This window comes from Pongo abelii, chromosome X (assembly GCF_028885655.2).
Source record: "Pongo abelii isolate AG06213 chromosome X, NHGRI_mPonAbe1-v2.0_pri, whole genome shotgun sequence".
In the NCBI taxonomy this organism is placed as follows: Eukaryota; Metazoa; Chordata; class Mammalia; order Primates; family Hominidae; genus Pongo; species Pongo abelii.
In genome coordinates, this window is record NC_072008.2 from 73,390,089 (window position 1) to 73,415,877 (window position 25,789).

General features: G+C 41.9%; 1 protein-coding gene across 1 annotated transcript in view; it reads left to right on the plus strand.

Annotated features, from left to right (window-relative positions):
- The window catches only part of YIPF6 (Yip1 domain family member 6), a 74,304-nt gene extending 65,744 nt beyond the window's left edge, over positions 1–8,560 (plus strand). The window contains exon 7 of the mRNA XM_024240810.3: positions 8,437–8,560. Within this exon, the coding sequence (XP_024096578.1) occupies positions 8,437–8,531 (95 nt within the window). The 3' untranslated portion in view covers positions 8,532–8,560. The remainder of the gene's footprint in view (positions 1–8,436) is intronic.
- Positions 8,561–25,789: the final 17,229 nt, after the last annotated feature.

Genomic DNA, 25,789 nt, shown 5'->3' on the forward strand with positions numbered 1-25,789 from the left:
TCACAAAGTTCTCGTGCCATGGTTTTCAGCTCCATCAGGTCATTTAAGGTCTTATCTACACCGTTTAGTCTAGTTAGGCATTCGTCTAATCTTTTTTCAAGGTTTTTTTTTTAGCTTCCTTCCAATGGGTTCGAACATCCTCTTTTAGCTCAGAGAAGTTTGTTATTATCGACCTTCTGAAGCCTACTTCTGTCAAAGTCATTCTCCATCCAGCTTTGTTCCATTGCTGGTGAGGAGCTGCAATCCTTTGGAGGAGAAGAGGTGCTCTGATTTTTAGAATTTTCAGCTTTTCTGCTCTGGTTTCTCCCCATCTTTGTGGTTTTATCTATCTTTGTTCTTGATGTTGGTGACCTACAGATGGGGTTTTGGTGTAGATGACCTTTTTGTTGATGTTGATACTATTCCTTTCTGTTTGTTAGTTTTCCTTCTAACAGTCAGGTCCCTCAGCTGCAGGTCTGTTGGAGTTTGCTGCAGGCCCACTCCAGACCCTCTTTGCCTGGGTATCACCAGCAGAGGCTGCAGAACAGCAAATATTGCTGCCTGATCCTTCCTCTGGAAGCTTCATCCCAGAGGGGCAGCCGCCTATTTGAGGTGTCTGTCGGCCCCTACTGGTAGGTGTCTCCCAGTTAGGCTACACAGGGGTCAGATACCCACTTGAGGAGGCAGTCTGTCCATTCTCAGAGCTCAAATGCCATGCTGGGAGAACCACTGCTCTCTTCAGAGCTGTCAGACAGGGACATTTAAGTCTGCAGAAGTTGTCTGCTGCCTTTTGTTCAGCTATACCCTGCCCACAGAGCTGGAGTCTAGATGCAGTGGGCGTTATTGAGCTGCAGTGGGCTCTGCCCAGTTCAAGCTTCCCGGCTGCTTTGTTTACCTACTCTAGCCTCAGCAATTGCAGATGTCCCTCCCCCAGCCAGGCTGCCACCTTGCAGTTCAATCTCAGACTGCTGCGCTAGCAGTGAGCAAGGCTCTGTGGACGTGGGACCTGCCGAGCCAGGTATGGGAGAGAACCTCTTTGTCTGCCGGTTGCTAAAAGACCTTAGGAAAAGCACAGTATTTGGGCAGGAGTGTCCCATTGTTCTAGGTAGTCTGTCATGGCTTCCCTTGGCTAGGAAAGGGAAATCCCCTGTCCCCTTGCACTTCCTGGGTGAGGCAACACCCTGCTCTGCTTCAGCTCACCCTCCGTGGGCTGCACCCACTGTCCAACCAGTCCCAATGAGATGAACCAGGTACCTCAGTTGGAAATGCAGAAATCACCCTTCTTCTGCATCAATCACACTGGGAGCTGCAGATCGGAGCTGTTCCTATTTGGCCATCTTGGAATGCCCTCCAGGTTTTTCTTTTCTATTGCATTGTCAAGCTGCAAATTTTCCAAATGTTTTTGCTCTGCTTCCCTTTTAAACATAAGTTCCAATTTCCAATCATCTCTCTCAAGTTCAAAGTTCCACAGATATCTAGGGCAGGGACAAAATGCCACCAGTCTCTGCTAAAGCATAGAAACAGTGACTTTTGCTCCAGTTCCTAGTAAGTTCCTCTTCTCCATCTAAGACCACCTCAGCCTGGACTTCATTGTGCACATCACTATCAGCATTTTGGTCAAACCATTCAACAAGTCTCTAGGAAGTTCCAAGCTTCCCAACATCTTCCTGTCTTCTTCTGAGCCCTCCAAACTGTTACAACCTCTGCCCATTACCCAGTTCCAAAGTCACTTCCACATTTTCAAGTTATCTTTATAGTAGTACCCCACTCTCTGTAGTACCAATTTTCCTGTGTTAGTCCATCCTCACAATGCTATAAAGAACTGCCCAAGACTGGGTAATGTGTTTTATTCATGTTTTAATTTCTTTTATTTTTTAAAAATCTACATATACCACTACAGTTTCATCCAGGCTCTCACCATCTCTGTTTTGAATGATTCCAACAGCCTCCTAAACGGTTTCCCTTCCTGAAGTTTTATTTTTCTCAAATCCACACTAACAGCTATCAGGATAATATAGCTAAAATGCAAATCAGAGCTTTTGGTTAACATTCTTCATGTCCTTAGTTCCTCATAGCCTTTAATGAAGTCCAGGTTCTTTACTATGTCATGCAAGGCCATCCACTTGAGGACTGAGGTCTGATTTTTTTATCTTGCCCAAATTCCTATCTAAGGGGTCTGGCGAATCATGCCCTGCAAATTATAAATTCTCATCTGATGAGTTTTATTTAACCCTATATATCATGACTTACTTTCCAATATGACTCTGGCATAACATTACATGACAAAGAAGAAAGTCAAAATATTCTACTTTGCCATATTGTGAAGTGGTCCTTTGTGGGGGAAAATGTGCATTTGTAAAGCATCTATGAACATAGCTAGATCTTTTTCTTCCAGCCCCTCCCAATCCTGAAGAGATTAAGTAAGAGTCTAGTGCCTTTTAAAGGTCCGAATAGGAAACATTTGTCATCTACTGTCTCTAAGGGCAGCCACTATAAGACTACAAAAGAGCCTTGGTCTCTACAATCTTTTATGTTAGCCCAAACATTTCCTTTCTATTGATCCCAGGTATTTAGACAAACTCAACCAATTGTCAATCTGAAAACGTTTAAATTTACCTGTAGCCTGGAAGCCCCTGCTTTGAGTTGTTCCACCTTTCTGAACCAAACCAATATATTTCTTTCTTTTCTTTTCTTTTCTTTTTTTTTTTTTTGGAGACAAAGTCTCACTCTGTCACCCAGGCTGGAGTCCAGTGGTGTGATCTCGGCTCACTGCAACCTCTGCCTCCTGGGTTCAAGTGATTATCCTGCCTCAGTCTCCTGAGTAGCTGTGATTACAGGCACTCTCCATCTCACCTGGCTAATTTTTGTATTTCTACTAGAGATGGGGTTTCACCATATTGGCTGGGTTGGTCTCGAACTCCTGTCCTCAGGTGATCCACCTGCCTCAGCCTCCCAAAGTGCTAGGATTACAGGCATGAGCCACCGTGTCTGGCCCAAACCAATGTATTTGATTGATGTCTCATGCCTCCCTAAAATATATGAAACCAAGCTGCACCCCAACCACCCTGAGCACATATTCTCAGGACCTCCTGAAAGCTGTATCACAAGCCATTGTCTCTCATATTTGGCTCAGAATAAATCTCTTCAAATATTTTACAGAGTTTGACTCTTTTCATCGACACACTACAATAGCATCCAAACTTTTTTGATGACTAAAATACTTTGAACACTCGCTCTTGATATCTATTTTTAATCCATTATACATGTTCACATATATGAAACATAAACAAAAATATAATTTTTAAAACATACAGCATAAAATTAAATATAAACAGTTATATTTTCTTCCCCATATATATTTTTTATTTTCAATAGGTTTTTGGGGAACAGGTGGTGTTTGGTTACATGAATACATTTTTTGGTGGTGATTTCTGAAATTTTGGTGCACCCATCACTTGAGCAGAGTACACTGTACCCAATGTGTAGTCTTTTATGCCTCATCCCCCTCACCCTTTCCCCCTGAGTCCCCAAAGTCCATTGTATCATTCTAATGCCTTTGTGTCATCACAGCTTAGCTCCTCCTATGAGTGAGAACATATGATGTTTGGTTTTCCATTCCTGAGTTTCTTCACTTTGAATATTGGTCTCCAATTTCATTCCGATTGCTGCAAATGCCATTATTGTGTTCCTTTTTATGGCTGAGTAGTATTCTAGTACTCCATGGTATGAGTATATATATACATATATATACATATACATATGTATATGTATATATATGTATATATATATATCACATTTTCTTTATCCACTTGTTGATTGATGGGCATTCGGGCTGGTTCTATATTTCTGCAATTGTGAATGGTGATGCTATAATCATGCACGTGCAGGTATCTTTTTCATATAATGACTTCTTTTCCTCTGGATAGATACCCAGTAGTGGGATTGCTGGTTCAAATTGTAGATCTACTTTTAGTTCTTTAAGATTCTCCACACTGTTTTTTATAGTGTTTGTACTAGCTTACATTCCCACCAGCAGTGTAAAAGTGTAAAAGTGTTCCCTTTTCACCACATCCATGCCAACATCTATTTATTTTTATTTTTTTATTATGGCCATTCTTGCAGGAGTGAGGTGGTATTGCATTGTGGTTTTGATTTGCATTTCCCTGATAATGAGTGATGTTGAGCATTTTTTCATGTTTGTTGGCCATTTGTATATCTTCTTTTGAGAATTGCCAATTCATATCCCTAGCCCACTTTTTGATGCAATTGTTTGTTTTGTTCTTACTGATTTGTTTGACTTCCTTGTAGATTCTGGATATTAGTCCTTTGTTGTATGTATAGATTGTGAAGATTTTCTCCCACTCTGTGGGTTGTCTGTTTATTCTGCTAATTATTTCTTTTGCTGTGCAGAAGATTTTTTATTTTAATTAAGTCCCATCTATTTATCTTTGTGTTTGTTGCCTTTGCTTTTGAGTTCTTGGTCATGAAGTCTTTGGCTAAGCCAATGTCTGGAAGGGTTTTTCCAATGTTATTGTATTAGTCTGTTCTCACACTGCTAATAAAGACTTACCTGAGACTGGGTAATTTCTAAAGGAAAGAGGTTTAATGGACTCACATTTCCACATAGCTGGGAAGGCTTCACAATCATGGTGGAAGGCAAAGGAGAAGCCAAGGCATGTCTTACATGGCAGCAGGCAAGAGAGAATGAGAAACAAGCAAAAGGGGTTTCTCCTTATAAAACCATCAGATCTCATGAGACTTATTCACTACCATGAGAACAGTACAGGAGAAACCACCCTCATCATTCAATTATCTCCCACTGGGCCCCTCCCACAACACGTGGGAATTATGGGAGCTACAATTCAAGATGAAGTATGGGTGGCAACACAGCCAAACCATATCATTCTGCCCCTGGGCCCAGCCCACAAAACCATATTTTCCTCCTAGGCCTCCAGGCCTGTGATGGGAGGGGCTGCTGTGAAGACCTCTGACATGCTCTGGAGACATTTTCCCATTATCTTGGTTATTAACATTTGGCTCCTTGTTACTTACGCAAATTTCTGCAGTTAGCTTGAATTTCTCCTCAGAAAATGGGATTTTCTTTTCTATCACATTGTCAGGCTGCAAATTTTCCAAACTTTATGCTCTACTTCCCTTATAAAACTGATTGTCTTTAACAGCACGCAAGTCACCTCTTGAATGGTTTGCTGCTTAAAAATTTCTTCTGCCAGATACCCTAAATCATCTCTCTCAAGTTCAAAGTTCCACAAATGTCTAGGGCAGGGGCAAAATGCCACCAGTCTGTTTGCTAAAACATAGCAAGAGTCATCTTTACTCCAGTTCCCAACAAGTTCCTTATCTCCATCTGAGACCAACTCAGCCTGGATTTCATTGTCCATATCATTATCAGCATTTTGGTCAAAGCCATTCAACAAGTCCCTAGGAAGTTCCAAACTTTCCCACATTTCCCTGTCTTCTTCTGAGCCCTCTGAGCTGTTCCAACCTCTGCCTGTTACCCAGTTCAAAAGTCTCTTCCACATTTTTGGGTGACTTTACAGCAGCATCGTACTCTACCAGTACCAATTTACTGTATTAGTCCATTATCATGCCGCTGACAAAGACATACCCCAGACTGGGTAATTTATATAGAAAAAGTAGTTTAATGAATTCACAGTTCCAGGTAGCTGGGGCAGCCTCACAATCATGGTGAAAGGTGAAAGGCACATCTTACGTGGCAGCAGGCAAGAGAGAATGAGAGCCAAGCAAAAGGGGTTTCCCCTTATGAAACCATCAGATCTTGTGAGACTTATTCACCACCATCAGAACAGTATGGGATAAACTGCCCCGATGATTCAATTATCTTCAACCAGGTCTGTAATGGTTAAAACTGAGTGTCAACTTGATTGGATTGAAGGATTCCAAGTACTAATCCTGGGTGTGTCTGTGAGGGTGTTGCCAAAGGAGATTAACATTTGAGTCAGTGGGCTGGGGAAGGCAGACCCCCCCCTTAATCTGGTGGACACCATCTAATCAGCCTCCAGCCAATATGAAGCAGGCAGAAAAATGTGAAAAGGTGAGACTGGTCTAGCTTCCCAGCCTACATCTTTCTCCTGTGTGCTGGATGCTTCCTGTCCTCGAACATTGGACTCCAAATTCTTCAGTTTTGGGACTCAGACTGGCTCTCCTTGCTCTTCAGCTTGCAGACAGCCTATCGTGGGACCTTGTCATCATGTGAGTTAATATTTAATAAACTCCTCTATGTATATGTGTGTGTGTGTATATATATATATATATATATATACACATACACACACATATATATATATACACATACACATACACATATATATATACACACATACACACAATTAATTATTTCCCTCTAGAGAACCCTAATACAAGGTCCCTCCTGCAACACGTGGCAATCATGGGCGCTACAATTCAAGATGAGATATGAGTGGGGGACACAGCCAAACCATATCAGTTATCTTCTAGAATTTTTATGGTTTCAGGTCTTAGATTCAAGTCTTTGATCCATCTTCAGTTGGTTTTTGTATAGGGTGACAGATGAGGATTCAGAGACTGGGTAATTTATAAAGAGAAGAGGTTTAATTGACTCACAGTTCCACATGGCTTGGGAGGTCTCAGGTAACTTACAATTGTGGCAGAAGAGGAAGCAGGCATGTCTTACATGGTGGCAAGGGAGAGAGAGCATGGGAAGCAGGAACTGTCAAACACTTATAAAACCATCAGATCTCATGAGAACTCACTATCATGAGAACAGTATGGGGGAAACTGCCACCATGATCCAGTCACCTCCTACCAGGTCCCTTCCTTGACACATGGGGATTAGAATTCGAGATGAGATTTGGGTGGGGATGCAAACCATATCAGACCCTGAGCCTACATTTTCAAATAAGCCACTCTGAAATTCCTGACAGACAGAAACTATGAGATAATGTATGTTTGTTGTTTTAAGCCACTGAGTTTTGGAGTAACTTTTTATGCAGTAACAGATAACTAATACAGATTTTGCTACCTGGAAGCGGGGTGCTATCAAGAGATCGAGACCATCCTGGCCAACATGGTGAAACCCCGTCTCTACTAAAAATACAAAAATTAGCTGGGCATTGTGATGCACGCCTGTAGTCCCAGCTACTCGGAAGGCTGAGGCAGGAGAATTGCTTGAACCTGGGAGGCAGAGGTTGCAGTGAGCCAAGATTGAGCCACTGCACTCCATCCAGCCTGGTGACAGAGTGAGACTCTGTCTCAAAAGAAAAAAAAAAAAGCATCTAAAAACGTGGGAGTGGCTTGGGAATTAGGCAGTTTTGCAAAAGCTGGAAGGACTTTCAAGAGAGTATCCATAAAAGGCTAAAATTTCTTGAATAGACTGTTTGGAGAAGTCTGAGCTTTGAGGAGGCTACCAGTGGGGGGTTAAATAGAAGTAAGGAATATGTTATAGGAAAGTGAAGGAAGAGGGATCTTTGCTATGTAGTGGCAGAAAGTTTAGCTACACTGTCACCTGAAATTATTTGGAAAGTAGAAAATGTACCAAATGAACTGGATGACCTAGCTAAAGTAACTTCTAGCAAAAGCATTGAAGGTGCTGCCTGGTTGCTTCTTGTTGCTTATAGCAAAATGTGAAAGGACAGAGACATGCTTAAGGAAGAAATGTTAAACAAAAAGGAGTCCTGGTTTTGAAGATTCCTAGATCCTCCAAGGGTAAACAATGCCAAAATTAAGAAATAGCTTTGGAACAAAGTTAAAATCCAGGGTACTCTCTGGAAAGCATGGTCTAAAAATAAAACTGGCAGTATGACTGTAAAATCTTTTGTTAAAGCCTCAGAAAGATCCAAGGTCATGCTTCAAAGAGCTGTTCAGTCAAGCAACAGAGCTTCGAAGAAGCTTAAGGGCACTATCCCTCAGTAGTCACAGCAGATGTCCAATGTTAGGAAGGGCTTATCTCAAAGATATTTTTGGACAAAGCTTTGGTGTAATGGGGTAAACCTTAATAAGAATCAGAGAACACTCACAAAGTTTTAAAGAGAATTGTATTTATGGAAACATTTTCAGCCTGAACTGAAAGGGACAGAGACAATAAAAAATGACAGGAGACCTTTGGATCTCCAAAATTCTACTGGCAGGAAGAAAGCTGAGAAAATCATGCACCTGGAAACAGAGTGCTTTTTGTGAAAAGGAAAGATGACTCAGAGGATAGAACCAAGAGCCCAGGGGGAGAGCCAAGAGGTGCAGAGAATTATTCCCAGACTGAGTCCTAATCAAGGAACTTGCAACATATCCTTAGGTATATTTCAGAATTGTTTATGGAACAGCGACTCCTTTGTGCTTGTTTTCCCCTTTCCTTGTCCAGTAATGTCTGTAGAGGTTATTCTACTCAGTCCCACCATTGCATGTTGGGTGTATCCGTGGCCGATATCTTGTCTCTTTCGTTCACAGGTCCTCAGGTTGAGAGGAACTGTACTCCAGAAGCTATACTTAAAGAACTACATCTGAGGAGCCTTATGTGCACCTGGACCTGGACCGGGACCTGATCTCAGTGATGAGAATCTAGACTTCAAACTGATAGTGTAATGGGACGAGACTTTTAGGGGCCTTGGGAGGAGTGAGTGTACTTTGCATATGGGAGGAATATCAATAGTTGGTGGAAAGAGGGAGAAGTGCAGTAGCTGTGAAATTTGTCCACAAATTTTTTGCTACTCCTTCCTTTCAAAGGAAGATCCTATTTCCCCTCCCCTTGAGGGTGAGCTGCTTTTCATGTCTTGTTTCTAATGAATAGGATAAAGAAATTCATCAGTGACTCGCTTCTAACGAATAGAATAAAGCAGAAGTGATTGTGACATTTCAGAGACTAGATCATAAAAAAGACAGTGCAGCTTCCTCTGTGCTCCCTCTCTAGTGGAGCACTCACTCTGGGGTAGGTTAGTTGTCATGTCCTGATGGCATTCAAGCAACCTATGGAGAGGCCCACAATTTGAGGGACTGAGGTCTTCTGCCAGCAGCCACATGACTGAGCCATCAGTGAAGTGGATCCTCCAGCTCCATGCAAGCCATCAGGTGACTGCAGACAGTGGCAGATTTGATAGACGAGACTTCTTTCTAGGCAGGCTGGCCACCCTTTTCTTGAAAGATTCTGTGCGGTTTCCGGCAGCTCTCTGTGTGTGAGCAGGGAGGGGATGGCCAAACTTCCGCTGTCCTGGGCAGAGCACACCAACATATCTACTCTATCTTTTCCAGGGGAAGGGTGGATTAACCAGCACAGGTCTTGTTTTAGAATGATGGCACCAAGCAAGGAAATTCTAGGAGGAGTTTTCAAGCTCCTCTACTCTCAGTATGGAAGCCTGACTAAACTGGTGACTTTGAGTGTGTGTGGGAGCCACCTAGTACATCTCATGACTCAGAATTTACATGAGTCACTTCTAAGGCTAATAATGAGCTTGCAAGGTTAGAAGCGCTGTGTCTCCCTAAAGTCTGCTTTTAGACACACATGCACCAGCCTTGCGCCTGTTCTAGGATAGGTTGTGTGCTTTGTCTTGGGTACTCTCCTATCACTGTTGAGAAATTTCTCAGTCCACTGGGAGAAGAAAATTGTTCATTTCCATGCTCACACTTCCTCTGCTCTCTCTGTCCTGATTGGCTAACCATGGTACTGGGGTAAGAAAGCTGAGACTAGTGGTGTTGCTAGAGCTAGGTTATATTGACTTAGAAGAGCTGATTGTGAAATTTTCAGAAATTTTGTTTGCTGATTATTAGTCACAGCCATTATTAAAAATTAATGTACATGGCATGAAGCATATATGGCAAAATGTTAGTGAATCTAACTGGTGTGTATATGGGTGTTCAATGTGCTATTTTTTCCTATTTTCTGTATGTTTAAAAGTATATATTTATTTTTTAAAATTAAAAAGGCAACACTGAAACAAAAAAATTAATGTACATGAACTTACTATTAAATACATTACATTAAAACATAGATAGCAAATACTCAAAACTAATCACTTCCTAGTTATTTTACTACATTCTTATCTACACTTTTTTTTTTTTTTTTTTTGAGACGAAGTCTTGTTCTGTTGCCCAGGCTGGAGTGCAGTGGTGCGATCTCGGCTCACTGCAACCTCTGCCTCCTGGGTTCAAACAATTCTCCTGCCTCAGCCTCCTGAGTAGCTGGGATTACAGGCACACGCCACCACACCTGGCTAATTTGCCTGGCAATGTTGGCCATGCTGGCCATGTTGGCAAGGTTGGTCTTGAACTCCTGACCTCAGGTGACCCACCCACCATGGCCTCCTGAAGTGCTGGGATTACAGGTCTTGTCTACACTCTTGAAGTTATTTTGTCCATTCTGTATGTATGGTGGAAATACTGAATATACATATAATGGTAAGTTACTGTACCTCTGCTCAACTCTGCATTCAGTGATACAACATTGATAGCTTGAAATCAGCCATTGTGGGAGTATTTGCACCATGGAAATCAGCAAATGCTACAGGTCTGACTTTTTTTTCTCAGAAGAGCTGGTTGTTAAGCATTTACCAGTACATCACTGGCTGGGACCCAACTGTTGATACAGACAAGGGTGGACTTCATGGCATCTCACAACTTTTTAAACTGAACCTTGTTTCAAGAGACTCAGCTAGGTGATCTTCAAACTACAACAAGTCTAAATGGATGAGATTAACATTCTCCTGCTGGAAGGACTCTGTGAAACCCTGCCTGCTCTTGCAGGTAAGGATAGGGACCATACAGAGCCATGGGTGCTGCCAATCATTCATGCATTCATGACTCAGAAGAATCCTGTCATGTACTTCACCTAGGGCAATTTGGAGGTCAGGTCAGTGGCTGTCCAGTCTGCCTCACCAGTCAAATAGGCATTCTAGAAAGAATTGTCTGAGAGGGATGGAGAGCAGCTGCTCCATACAGTAACCACAGTGACACCATTAATCTCACCCTAGAGTCTTGAGCCTTTGCAAAGAATGGTACCTTGGCAAAGAATGGCAGAATCTTACGTTTCAGGGGGTATCTCAATCTGAACGTGTGTGTGGGGCCATCTAGCACTCAAATTTTCCTGTTGGCACTCCCATTATTTATGAAAAAGAAGACAAGTGGGACTTTGATTCAGTGGCAGGATGGGATCACTACCCACTCCTGCTCAATTGCATCCAGTTGTACAGTTCTAGCAGATCCAGGAACTCACAGAATCTGAACTCTAAGCTATTTAGCTTTGTATGCAAGAGGACTAGTGAAAGACAGCATTTCAAGCTGGACTGGGACAGTACATATATTTGGGGCTGTCCTGTTGCAGAGGGCACTAGATGATGACCAAAGGCTCAGGCTTCCCTTCCATGGTGTAGAGTTGTTGCTGCAAAGAGGCTTCCCAGCCAGGAACTACCACTTCCAAGCTCTATCGCACCTCTAGGCAAGATCATTTGACCAGTTCTTGCCAATACAACAAGTAAACATGACGTGTATCATTTTAGGGCCAAAGTGATTGAGTAACAGGTGTGTGATTCTTCCCACTTTCATGTGCTTCTGAAACACTAGGGTGACCTTAAAGCCACAAGATGGCAGAGCCATAAGATGGAAATAGCTGGATCCTTGAGTCACTTGGAGGAGAGTCACAGTCTCTCTAACACACTGATGAGAGAAACTTCTATTGTGCTAAACCACCAAGATGTGGTTGTTTGTTATAGCAACTAGTGTTACTTTGATTAATACATGTTCTCTGGCCTGTGTAGTACTCCAAGTAAATTCTAGGGCCTTTTTATTATTATCCTCCTCAACCTCCTGAACCAAGGAGTGGTTGTCTATCTCATTCTCTAAGATATTCTGTTTCATTTAGAATGAGCCCTTGATCTGAGTAATCCTGGTACCAACCAAAGACTAAGGGAAATCAGATACCGCCCCTCCCTCCTTAGGAAATTATTCATTTGGTGATATTTTGAATCATATGCCTCATTTCAGGCGGCCAGGGAGCACACCTGTGCCAGCACAGCCTTAACAGGGTCCCCAGCAAAGGCACAATGAACCCAGGTGCCTAGGCCTTACTCCCACCCTGGAAGACAGCCTGACAATCAACCTGCTTGTTGAGGCTTTTGGTGGGGCAGCATCAGGCCCAGTGTTCTAAGGGGGAAAAAAAATGCAGAACCAAGGATAGGCCAGGGAAATCTCTTGGGGACAGTAACCCAAGACTTTGTAATATACTGTTATCCTTCCCTTCTCAGGGCCACAAGCCACATTTGCTGTCGGGTAGATGTCCTGACTAATGTAGTCCACTTTCTACACTGCCATTTCAGTTCTATTACCTGCTGCCCCACTGTCTGATGCCTGCAGGAGCTTCTCCAGTTCATTGACTTGCACCGCTATGTTCTGTTGAATCAAAAACCCACCCATTTTGTGCCTTTCCCAGAGTCTTCAACTACCATTTGACCCATCTACTGCTTACCTCCATCACATAAACGGTTACAGCAGCTAGTGTTATTTTGATTGATACATGTTCACACATGAAGTGTGTTGAACCAGGCCCTCAAATAGTAGCCCTGACATTCTGCCTGCTGTGCTGGCAAGACTCTTGAGCCCTCTGACCTCGTTGATAGCCAAGTTTGATGTCTTACACAGTTCTACCGGGAACCCCTACCCATTTCAATAATGAAAGACACTGTTTCTCTACTTTCTTGTACCACCCAGTACTTGCAGGTCAGTGTCTTTGAGAACTACAGGCTGCCTGATACCTTGCAGGATGCACCTCTACCAACATATAGTCATTGCTGAGATGGGGAGGGCAGAGGGCTGCTGTCGGCATGGAACCTGATGTGGTTTTCCTCCTGCTCCATGTTCTACTCACCTTCCCTAAAGCAACCCTGATGCCTCATTCCAGATCTCTGAAACCATTAGCCACCCTCACTGCTGCCTGAGTGCCACCACAGGAGGATGTAAGGGTTTCTCCAGCTCCTGTAGGCAGTTGGCTCCCTGCTCTCATTTAGTTGGCAAATATGTGACAGATGCTGTGCTAGGCTCTAGGGACATACCAGTGAACAAAACCAAGCCCTTCTCTCATGTAGCTGATGGTCTGTTGATGGAATACATCCAATAAACACATCACTAAATAAATTACATTCAATGGGCACAAGTGAGGGCATTTTGCTAAGTGAAATAAGCCAGTCGCGAAAAGACAAATACCATGTGATGCTACTTATAAGAGGTATCTATAATAGTCAAACCCACAGAAGCAGAAAATAGAATGGTGCTTGCCAGGATTTGGGGTAAGGGGGTAATATGGGAGTTGCTGTTCAATGGGTATGAAGTTTCAGTTATGAAAGATGAATAAGTTTTGGAGATCTGCTGTACAACCTAGTACCAATGGTTAACAATATGGTATTGTGCACTTCAAAATTTGTTTAGGGTAGATCTCGTGGTAGGCATTCCTAATACATACACACACATATAACACACACATACACATATACAAAACCAAAGGGACACAAGGAAACTTTGGGATGTGTTGGATATGTCTATTACCTTGCTTGCAGTGATGGTATTGTGGGTGTTTGCATATGTGCAAACTCATCAAATTGTATGCATGAAATATTAGGTTGGTACAATTCTTTTATTTTTTTTTAATTATACTTTAAGTTTTAGGGTACATGTGCACAACGTGCATGTTTGTTACATATGTACACATGTGCCATGTTGGTGTGCTGCACCCAGTAACTCGTCATTTAACATTAGGTATATCTGCAAATACTATACCTCCCCCCTACCCCCACCCCACAACAGGCCCCGGTGTGTGATGTTCCCCTTCCTGTGTCCATGTTCTCATTGTTCAATTTCCACCTATGAGTGAGAACATGCGGTGTTTGTTTTTTTGTCCTTGAGATAGTTTGCTGAGAATGAGGGTTTCCAGCTTCATCCATGTCCCTGCAAAGGACATGAACTCATCCTTTTTTATGGCTGCATAGTATTCCATGGTGTATATGTGCCACATTTTCTTAATCCAGTCTATCATTGTTGGACATTTGGGTTGGTTCCAAATTTTTGCTATTGTGAATAGTGCCACAATAAACATATGTGTGCATGTGTCTTTATAGCAGCATGATTTATAATCCTTTGGGTATATACCCAGTAATGGGATGGCTGGGTCAAATGGTATTTCTAGTTCTAGATCCCTGAGGAATCACCACACTGACTTCCACAATGGTTGAACTAGTTTACAGTCCCAGCAACAGTGTAAAAGTGTTCCTATTTCTCCACATCCTCTCCAGCACCTGTTGTTTCCTGACTTTTTAATGATCACCATTCTAACTGGTGTGAGATGGTATCTCATTGTGGTTTTGATTTGCATTTCTCTGATGGCCAGTGATGATGAGCATTTTTTCATGTGTCTTTTGGTGGCATAAATGTCTTCTTTTGAGAAGTGTCTGTTCATATCCTTTGCCCACTTTTTGATGGGGTTGTTTTTTTCTTGTAAATTTGTTTGAGTTCATTGTAGATTCTGGATATTAGCCCTTTGTCAGATGAGTAGATTGCAAAAATTTTCTCCCATTCTGTACGTTGCCTGTTCACTCTGATGGTAGTTTCTTTTGCTGTGGAGATGCTCTTGAGTTTAATTAGATACCATTTGTCAATTTTGGCTTTTGGTGTTTTAGACATGAAGTCCTTGCCCATGCCTATGTCCTGAATGGTATTGCCTAGGTTTTCTTCTAGGGTTTTCATGGTTTTAGGTCTAACATTTAAGTCTTTAATCCATCTTGAATTAATTTTTGTATAAGGTGTAAGGAAGGGATCCAGTTTCAGCTTTCCACATATGGCTAGCCAGTTTTCCCAGCACCATTTATTAAATATGGAATCATTTCCCCATTTCTTGTTTTTGTCAGGTTTGTCAAAGATCAGATAGTTGTAGATATGCGGCATTATTTCTGAGGGCTCTGTTCTGTTCCATTGGTCTATATCTCTGTTTTGGGACCAGTACCATGCTGTTTTGGTTACTGTAGCCTTGTAGTATATTTGAAGTCAGGTAGCATGATGCCTCCAGCTTTGTTCTTTTTGCTTAGGATTGACTTGGCAATGTGGGCTCTTTTTTGGTTCCATATGAACTTTAAAGTAGTTTTTTCCAATTCTGTGAAGAAAGTCATTGGTAGCTTGATGGGGATGATATTGAATCTATAAATTACCTTGGGCAGTATGGCCATTTTCACAATATTGATTCTTCCTACCCATGAGTATGGAATGTTCTTCCATTTGTTTGTATCCTCTTTGATTTCCTTGAGCAGTGGTTTGTAGTTCTCCTTGAAGAGGTCCTTCACGTCCCTTGTAAGTTGGATTCCTAGGTATTTTATTCTCTTTGAAGCAATTGTGAATGGGAGTTCACTCGTGATTTGGCTCTCTGTCTGTTATTGGTGTATAAGAATGCTTGTGATTTTTGCACATTGATTTTGTATCCTGAGACTTTGCTGAAGTTGCTTATCAGCTTAAGGAGATTTTGGGCTGAGACAATGGGGTTTTCTAGATATACAATCATGTCATCTGCAAACAGGGACAATTTGACTGTCTCTTTTCCTAATTGAATACCCTTTATTTCCTTCTCCTGCCTAATTGCCCTGGCCAGAACTTCCAACACTATGTTGAATAGGAGTGGTGAGAGAAGGCATCCCTGTCTTGTGCCAGTTTTCAAAGGGAATGTTTCCAGTTTTTGTCCATTCAGTATGATATTGGCTGTGGGTTTGTCATAGATAGCTCTTATTATTTTGAGATAGTTCCCATCAATACCTAATTTATTGAGAGTTTTTAGCATGAAGGTTGTTGAATTTTGTCAAAGGCCTTTTCTGCATCTATTGAGATAATCATATGGTTTTTGTCATTGGTTCTGTTTATATGCTGGATTACGTTTATTGATTTGCATATGTGGAACCAGCCTTGCATCCCAGGGATGAAGCCCACTTGATCATGGTGGATAAGCTTTTTGATGTGCTGCTGGATTCTGTTTGCCAGTATTTTATTGAGGATTTTTGCATCGATGTTCATCAGGGATATTGGTCTAAAATTCTCTTTTTTGGTTGTGTCTCTGCCAGGCTTTGGTATCAGGATGATGCTGGCCTCATAAAATGAGTTAGGGAGGATTCCCTCTTTTTCTATTGATTGGAATAGTTTCAGAAGGAATGGTACCAGTTCCTCCTTGTACCTCTGGTAGAATTCGGCTGTGAATCCATCTGGTCCTGGACTTTTTTTGGTTGGTAAGCTATTGATTATTGCCTCAATTTCAGATCCTGTTATTGGTCTATTCAGGGATTCAACTTCTTCCTGGTTTAGTCTTGGGAGGGTGTATGTGTCAAGGAATTTATCCATTTCTTCTAGATTTTCTAGTTTATTTGTGTAGAGGTGTTTGTAGTATTGTCTGATGGTAGTTTGTATTTCTGTGGGATCTGTAGTGATATCCCCTTTATCATTTTTTATTGCATCTATTTGATTATTCTCTCTTTTCTTCTTTATTAGTCTTACCAGCGGTCTATCAATCTTGTTGATCCTTTCAAAAAACCAGCTCCTGGATTCATTGATTTTTTGAAGGGTTTTTTGTGTCTCTATCTCCTTCAGTTCTGCTCTGATCTTAGTTATTTCGTGCCTTCTGCTGGCTTTTGAATGTGTTTGCTCTTGCTTCTCTAGTTCTTTTAATTGTGATGTCATGGTGTCAATTTTAGATCTTTCCTGCTTTCTCTTGTGGGCATTTAGTGCTATAAATTTCCCTCTACACACTGCTTTGAATGTGTCCCAGAGATTCTGGTATGTTGTGTCTTTGTTCTCGTCGGTTTCAAAGAATATCTTTATTTCTGCCTTCATTTCATTATGTACCCAGTAGCCATTCAAGAGCAGGTTGTTCAGTTTCCATGTAGTTGAGTGGTTTTGAGTGAGCTTCTTAATCCTGAGTTCTAGTTTGATTGCACTGTGGTCTGAGAGACAGTTTGTTATAATTTCTGTTCTTTTACATTTGCTGAGGAGTACTTTACTTCCAGGTTGGTGCACAATTCTTTGTATATTGATTATGCTTTAATAAAGCTGTTTTAAAACTAAAGCAAAGTAAGGGAATGGAGAATGACTAGAAGTGGGGTTGCTGTTTTAGAAGGAGTGGGCAGGGAAGTCTTCTCTGAGATGCTGACATTTGAATAAAGTCCTGAATGCAGTGAGGTAGCAAACAATGGGGCAAGAATGTTTCAAGAGAGGGGACAGCAAGTGCTAAATGGCCTGAGATATGAATAAGCATGGTGTGTTTGAGAAACAGGATGAAGACAGACTTACCAGAGCCACCTTCTATTTAAATGACTCAGAACTAGTTACCCCTCATGCCTTACACTCCCACTTATCTGTTGCCACAAGAAGGAAATTCAAGCCTCCCATTATCACCTGGACCATTCATTATCTTCGCTTAGCTTAGTACATCTCCTAATCGACCCTTCCTTCTCCCTGCTTGTATCAATAACCTCACTTTTGTTTCTTAGGCCTAAGAGAAGCAATCAGAAGAGAAGTAGCTCATCTTCCCACAATCAGATCTGTCACTTTACCAGCATATCCTCATCCCCTCTGCTGTTCCTCTTGATACAAAGGATAAACTGACTATGCCCCAGCACTTACACCCTCCTGCCAATCCAAGGACCTTACTCCCATAAAAAAAGAAACTCTCTTTCTCTTGCAATCATAAGAATTTTCTTGTCTGCTGGATCAGTCCCATCAGCTTACCAATATGTTTGTCTATACCCCATGCCCACTGCCAACTACTCCCAAATTCTCTGTTAACCTCTTTGGTGAAGCTCTGCAAAGAATTGACTGTACCTTCTGGCTCTACTTTCTCATTTCTCATTTTTTTTTCAACGCTTTCCTCTCAAGTTTTTATTAAGGTTCCCAAGACTACCATCTTGCTAAATCTTATGAACTTAGAAACGTTTAACACAGTTCGTTTGACTCTGTTCTCTTTGAGACACTTTTTTTTTTTTTTTTTTTTCTGAGACAGAGTCTTACTCTGTTGCCCAGGCTGGAATGCAGTGGCGCAATCTTGGCTCACAGCAACCTCTACCTCCCGGGTTCAAGAGATTCTCCTGCCTCAGCCTCCTGAGTAGCTGGGACTGCAGGTGCACACCACCACACCCAGCTAATTTTTGCATTTTTAGTAGAGACGGTGTTTCACCATGTTGGCCAGGCTGGTCTTGAACTCATGACCTCGGGTGATCCTCCTGCCTCGGCCTTCCAAAGTGCTGGGATTACCAGCGTAAGCCACTGTGCCTGGCCTTTGGAATACTTTTTTGGTTTGCCTTCTGGAAAACCACAGTCTCCTGGTTGCCTTCCCTTCTTACTGCCCACACTTTCTCAGTCTCTTTGATTGCTCCAACTCCTCTTCCTCATCTCAAAATGTTAAGATTGACCCAAGATTTAGTCCTCAGACCTCTTCTGTCTACATTTACTTCCTGGATGAGCTCATCCAATCTCATGGCTTTAAATAACATCTTATATACTCCAAAGTTATATCTCTAGCCCTGACCCCCTTCACTAAGCTCCAGATTTGTATATCTGACTATACATATGACATCTCTGTTTGGATATCTAGTAGATGTCTCAAACGGTTTCAAAAAATAGCCCCTATTTCTCCTACTTAAAACTCTTTCTTCCCCAGCCTATCCCAGTGGTCAATGATACCACTATTTATCCAGTTTCTCAGATGAGAGGCATCTTTGAATTTTCTCTTTCCCTCAAACCCCAAATCCAGTGCATCAGCAGCACCTATAAGCTCTACCTCTCATCATCTCCACTGCTATTTCCCTAGTACAAGCCACTGTTACCTTTCACCAGGAAGACTGCAGTAGTTTCTTAACTGGGATCCCTGATTTCACTCTTAGCTCCATAAGGATTTTTCACACAGCAGCCAGAATGGTCTTTTAAAATTTTTGAACTTTACTCTGTCACTCTTCTAGTTAAAACTCTTCATGTGATTGCTTCTTAACATTGTATTTAAAATAAAATCCAAATTTTCCCATGGCCCACAAAGCCCTGTGTAATCTGGCCTCAGCCTACTTCTCTAACCCTTTCTCCTGTCTCTTTACCTTGGTCAATCAGCTTTGTCTGGTTTTCCTTGAAAGGACCAAGCTCATTCCTGCCTCAGGGCCTTTGTACTCGGTGTTTCTTCTGCGTGAAACAATCTTCCCTAAGACATTCCCATGACTTCACTTAATTTGGGTCTCTGATCAAATACCACTTCTTCAGAGGAGTCTTCTCTAATCACTAAATCTGAAGTAGCTGCCCTGCCATCAATCTCAATCCCCTTGTCCTGTTTCATTTTTCTTCACAGAACTCACCATTAATAACTTCATGTATTTGTTAATTTGCCTACTTGTTTTGTCCCTCTTCTCCAATCGAATTTAAGCTCCTGAGGGCAGAGATACCATCTAGCTTGTTAACAACTATATTGCTAACACTTGGAGCAGTGCTGACACACAGAAGGTACTCATTTGTTGAATGGCTGAATAAATCCCACTGTTTTCTGCCTTCATCCCTCAGTCTGCACACATCCACCTAGTCTTTCACGATTCCTCACTAGGCCCAGTCCACCTAGACCCCTGCACACACCACACCCTCAGGAACTGAAAGCCTAAGTATATGATTACAGGAGACTCTGGACTTCCAGGCCCATCCAATAGACTCCAGCAGGAGGTTTATGGGCCAGAGGGATACTCATAAGAGGCCAAGTCTCCCCTTAAGTACCTCTCAGAAGCCTTGCAAACTCCCATGGAGCCAATCCAGCTGCAGCCTCAGCTTGCCTAGCAAAAGCCTGAGGCTAGAGGAATGAGTGTATTTAAGTGGCCTCTGCTTATTTTCTATACTACACCTCATTCCAGAAGGGATTTGAGCCGGGTGCCTTACTTAAACACTGGGTTCAAGTCTGTAATTTCAGCATTTTGGGAGGCTGAGGCAGAAGGATTGCTTGAGCCCAGGAGTTCAAAACCAGCCTAAGCAACATAGTGAGACCCTGTCTTTACAATAAAAATAAAAATTAGAAAATCAGCCGGCATGGTGCCCATGCCTGTAGTAGTCCCAGCTAATTGGGAGGCTGAAGCAGGAGGATCACTTGAACGCATAATGTCGAGGCTGCAGTAAGCTATGATCATATCACTGCACTCCAGCCTCGGGGAACGGAGCGAGACTCTGTCAAAAAACAAACAAACAAACAAAACCCTCTCATATCTATTCTTACAACATGTCCTATGCAACACATAAAAGGGGCACATTAGCATATACTCACCACTGACAGTGTTAGTTCTGCACCACACTCCTCAATTTGCTCATAGTTGATACCATCCCATTCCTCACCTTTCTGGCTTTCCAATACTTTCATTTTTGTCCTTGTCTAGTCCTTGTCTACATTTCAGATTTATTTTTTTTTTCCTAGCAATGACATTGACTCTTCTATGTTTGTGATTATCTGGGGTTTTTTTTGTTTTTTGTTTTTTGTTTTTTTGAGATGAGTCTCGCTCTGTCGCCCAGGCTGGAGTGCAGTGGTGCAATCTTGGCTCACTGCAAGCTCCGCCTCCTGGGTTCACGCCATTCTCCTGCCTCAGCCTCCCGAGTAGCTGGGACTACAGGCACTTACCACCACGCCCGGCTACTTTTTTATATTTTTAGAAGAGATGGGGTTTCACTGTGTTAGCCAGGATGGTCTCGATCTCCTGACCCCGTGACCCGCCCGCCTCGGCCTCCCAAAGTGCTGGGATTACAGGCATGAGCCACCGCGCCCGGCCGGGTTTTTTGTTTTTTGTAGAGACGGGGTCTCACCACGTTGCCTAGGCTGGTCTTGAATTCCTTGCCTCAAGTGATACTCCCGCCTAGGCCTTCCAAAGGGCTGAGATTACAGGTGTGAGCCACTGCACCTGGCCCTTCTCAGGACACTTTGGAAAATGCCTCCACTGGACTCACTCTGACTCCAAATGAGGTAATATATGGCAACCCATAGCCTTGGGGAAATTTGGGGACCCTTTTTCTCTCAGGCTTGAAAGAAATCTCCACCATTTCCAAATCCATGAATATGCAGGAAAGAAAGTCTTATTGGCTGCAGGAGAGGAGTAAAACAGTTCACAGACACCTTGGTGTTCACTGATAACTGCCTGAATAGAGTTAGAAGGAAACAGAGTTAGAAGGAAACTCCTAGATCAGGAGTTTGAGACCTCAGGCTGTGAAGATCCCAGCCAGAGTTCTCCTACTTCAGAACGTGTACTGGCATACAGTGGCCCCAAGACTACACTTATTGGGAGAATGGGATGAAACCTGATGATTCTTTTTTCTTCTCTTGGTTTTTCCGTTTTGATGATGCTTGCTCTCCAATTATGGTTTTTGCTCTTAAATAGCTATGGGGAACTGTGAACTTCAGTTTCCTTGTTTGTGAAATATAAATTATAATCTCTATTTCTGAGAGTTGTGAGGAGTAAATGAGAATACACGTAAAGTACTGAGAACATTGCCTAGGAAATAGTAGCTCATTAAAGTATCTCTCATCTCTTCTAGTTGGCCTGCAGTCAACCTCTGTTTCAGCCTTTTACTATGGGTTCTTAGGGCTTACACACAATTCTCAAACTCAAAGGAAGCTCTGATGTTACTACGTCCCTTCACAATAAACAACAGGGACAAAGGTTGGCGACAGTGATTCATAGAAGGTTTGGTCCCTTCCAATTTGAAGAAAAGTGGAAGCTTCAGCCAACCTCATGGGAATTAGGCCAGACCAATCACAATGCAAGAATCAGCTGGCATCTCACTGGAAAGAGAGTAGGAGAGCATACACAGGTGTGACAGAAGCAGCATGAGCAACAAAGGGACACAAGAATAAAGTAATAAAAATATGTTTAAATGCATGATATCATATAATGACAATAGTCACCATTAAAGAATTCCAATGTAACCAACTTATCATTTTGAAAACTGGAAACTAAAGCTAAAGATACAAGCATTTGTCCTGTTTTTCCTAATATAGAAAGGGTGATCAAATAATGAATGTGGGGAAGTTTCTTCTTATTCTAGCTAAGAAACTAAAAAGTAATGATAGAATTAGAATATAACCATTCTAATGTAATCCCTAATTATCAGTGAATTTAATATTAAGCATTATTAGTTGATAACATCACAAGACACCAGACATTATATGTGCCTCCTGTTGAAGAACCTAACACTACCACCGAAGTATTCTTGACAAAATACAAGCTAGAATCTAATCAAGCTTTTATATCAGCTATCAATTTACAAGAAATATAGAGTAAGAGAAATATCTTAAATGACACCACAGGGAGGCCTTGAGCAAAACTCTGGATGTGGGAAACTCTACTGGAAAACTGACTCAGTTTCTTCAACAAATAGACCTTAAAGAATGGGAAGAGAGCGATGGAAGGGGAAATCTATGGATTAAAGGAGACTTACTAGATGTTACTGAATTGCAGTGTGTGGACTTTATCTTGATCCAGTTTCAATGAAACTATATATATATATCTGTATAAGACATTTCAAAAATTTGAACACTGGCAAGATAGTTGATGATATTAAAATTGTCCATTATTTTTGAGACAGGGTCTTGCTCTGTCACCCAGGCTAGAGTGCAGTGGCATGATCATGGCTCACGGCATCCTCGACCTCCCAGGCTCAAGTGATTTTCCCACCTCAGCCTCCTGAGTAGCTGGAACCACAGGTGTGCACCACCATGCCCAGCTAATTTTTTGATTAGCCACTCTGTTGCCCAGGCTGGTCTTGACTCCTGACCACAAGCAGTCCTCCCACCCTGGCTCCCAAAGTGCTGCTGTGATTACAGATGTGAGACACTCCACCTGGCCAAGTTGTCCATTTTTGGGATATGATAATGGTATAATGATTTTAAAATCTTAAAGTGTGTTAGTCTGTTCTCACACCGCTATAAAGAAATACCCGAGACTGGGTAATTTATAAAGAAAAGAGGTTTAATTGGCTCACAGTTCTACAGGCTGTACGGTAGGCATGGTGGCATCATCTTCTGGAGAGGCCTCAGGGAACCTACAATCACGGCAGAAGGCAAAGTGGGAAGAGGCACTTCACATGGGGAGCAGGAAGAAGAGGGGGGTGGAAGGGCTACACACTTTTAAACAACCAGATCTCATGAGAACTCACTCACTATTGTGAGGACAGTACCAAGAGGGAAATCTGCTCTCATGATCCAATCACCTTCCACCAGGCCCCACCTCCAACATTGAGATTTAGGTGGGGACACAGATCCAAACCATATAATAAAGTATGAATGGAATTCTATGATGTTTGGGATTTGCTTTAAAGTAATCCAGAGTAGAGGATGGGGGCATAGAACATGGTCAACAAAAGTGGGCATGAGTTGATCATTGTTAATGCTGGGTAATGGTTACATGGAGATTCATTACACAATTCTGTATTTTGTTTATGTTTAAAACTTTCCATAATACAAAATTCAAAGAGTTAGGACAGTTTACTTTGGGAAGTGAGAGCTCTCACTAACATCATGAGTTGCCTTGGTTAGCATCCTGATATGGTTTTGCTGTGTTCCCACCCAAATCTCATCTTGAATTGTAGCTTCCATAATCCCCATGTGTCATGGGAGGTAATTGAATCATGAGGGTGGTTACCCTCATGCTGTTCTCATGATAGTGAGTTCTCACAAGATTTGATGGTTTTATACGGGACTTCCCCCTGCCTTCACTCTCATTCTTCCCTCTCCTGCCACCCTGTGAAGAATGACATGTTGGCTTCCCCTTCTGCCATGATTGTAAGTTTCTTGAGGCCTCCCAGCCAGGCAGAACTGTGAGTCAATTAAACCTTGTTTCTTAATAAATTACCCAATCTCAGGTATGTCCTTATGCCAGCGTGAGAATGGACTAACACACACTCAGAGGTAATTATGGGGTGAGGAAAGTGGGATGAATTTACTGATTTCTATATGACTCTAGTACTCGAATGAGCAGCCCTGGTAGGGTTGATGGCACCATATGACTATTTCTAGCCAAAGATTTATGAACGGAAGTGGCATCTATTACTTTTAAGCCAGAGGACTGAGAACCTATAAGACTCTCTTTCCTTGTTTCATGGCAACTAGCATAATTTGAAATAATGGGGGCAGGCACAGTGGCTGACACCTGTAATCCCAACACTTTGCAAGGCCTAGGTGGGCAGATAACTTGAAGTCAGGAGTTCAAGACCAGCCTAGCCAACATGGTGAAAACCCATCTCTAATAAAAACACAAAAGTTAGCCAGGTGTGGTGGCAGGTGCCTGTAGTCCCAGCTACTCAGGAGGCTGAGGCAGGAAAATTGCTTGAACCTGGGAGTTGGAGGTTTCAGTGAGCTGAGATCGTACCACTGCACTCCAGCCTGGGCAACAGAGTGAGACTCCATCTCCAAAAAAAGAAATAATGGCTGCTTCCTCAGACTGGGTCTCTGAGTGACCGGGAAGAATAGCAAACAAAAAGTACAAAATGGTAGGTCTTAAATGAGAAAACTAAACAAATGTGGAGAGAAAAAGAGAATGAGAACTCAAGAACAAGGAGTGTAGCTTTTATGACATTCAAATTCACACATTCCATGATTCAGGTATATAGTAAATTGATAAAGCAAGAACAGAATGCTGCAACAAAAGAGTAATCATGGATAAGAAAGACTTCTTAGAAATTAAAAAATAATTACATAAAAATTTATTTTATGCTTTAAATTTATCACTTATACATTTATAATACGAAGTCAAGGAACATAAAGCAAAATCAGAAAAAGCTAAAAAATAAGAGAAAAGTTGAGACATGGAGAATCAGTCCAACTTTGGTTTAGTAGTTGTTCTTAAAAAGATGACAGATAAAATGGAAGTGATGCAATAACTTTTTTTTTTTTTTTTTGAGACGGAGTCTTGCTCTGTCACCCAGTCCGGAGTACAAAATACAAAAATTAGCCAGGCGTGGTGGCACATGCCTGTAATCCCAGTTACTGGGGAGGCTGAGGCAAGAGAATCGCTTGAACCTAAGAGGCGAAGGTTGCAGGGAGCCAAGATCGTGCCACTGCATTCCAACCTGGGTGACAGAGCAAGACTCCATCTCAGAAGAAGAAGAAGAAAAAGAACAACAACAACAACAACAACAAAAAGTACAATAATACATAGGAACAACAAAAAGTTTAAAAGTGGGGGAAAAAGTTAAAGGATGGAGTTTTTATTAGTTTTCCTTTTGCATGTTTGTTTAGGCAATCAGTGTTAACTTGTCAACAGTTTAAAATAATGGGTTTTCGGGAGGCGGAGCTTGCAGTGAGCCGAGATCGCACCACTGCACTCCAGCATGGGCAACACGGCGAGACTCTGTCTCAAAGAAAAAAAAAAAGGGTTTTAAGGTAGTGTTTGCAAGCTTCACAGTAACGTCAAATTGAAAAGCATACAATGGATACACAAAAAATAAAAAGCAAAAGAAATTAAAGCATACCATCAGAGAAAATCACCTTCACTAAAAGGAAAACAGTAAGGAAAGAAAGAAAGAAGAGAAAACAACAAAACAACCACAAAACAACAAAATGGCAGGAGTAAGTCCTTATTTATCAATAATAACATTGAATGAATGGAAATGAACTAAACTCTTGAATCAAAAGACAGAGAGTGGCAAAACGGATGAAAAAACAAGATCCAATGGCCTGTTGCCTGCAAGAAACACACTTAACCTATACGGACACACATAGACTGAAAATAAAGGAATGGAAAAAGATATTCCATGCCAAAGAAAACCAAAAAGGTGCAGAAGTTGCTATACTTATATCAGA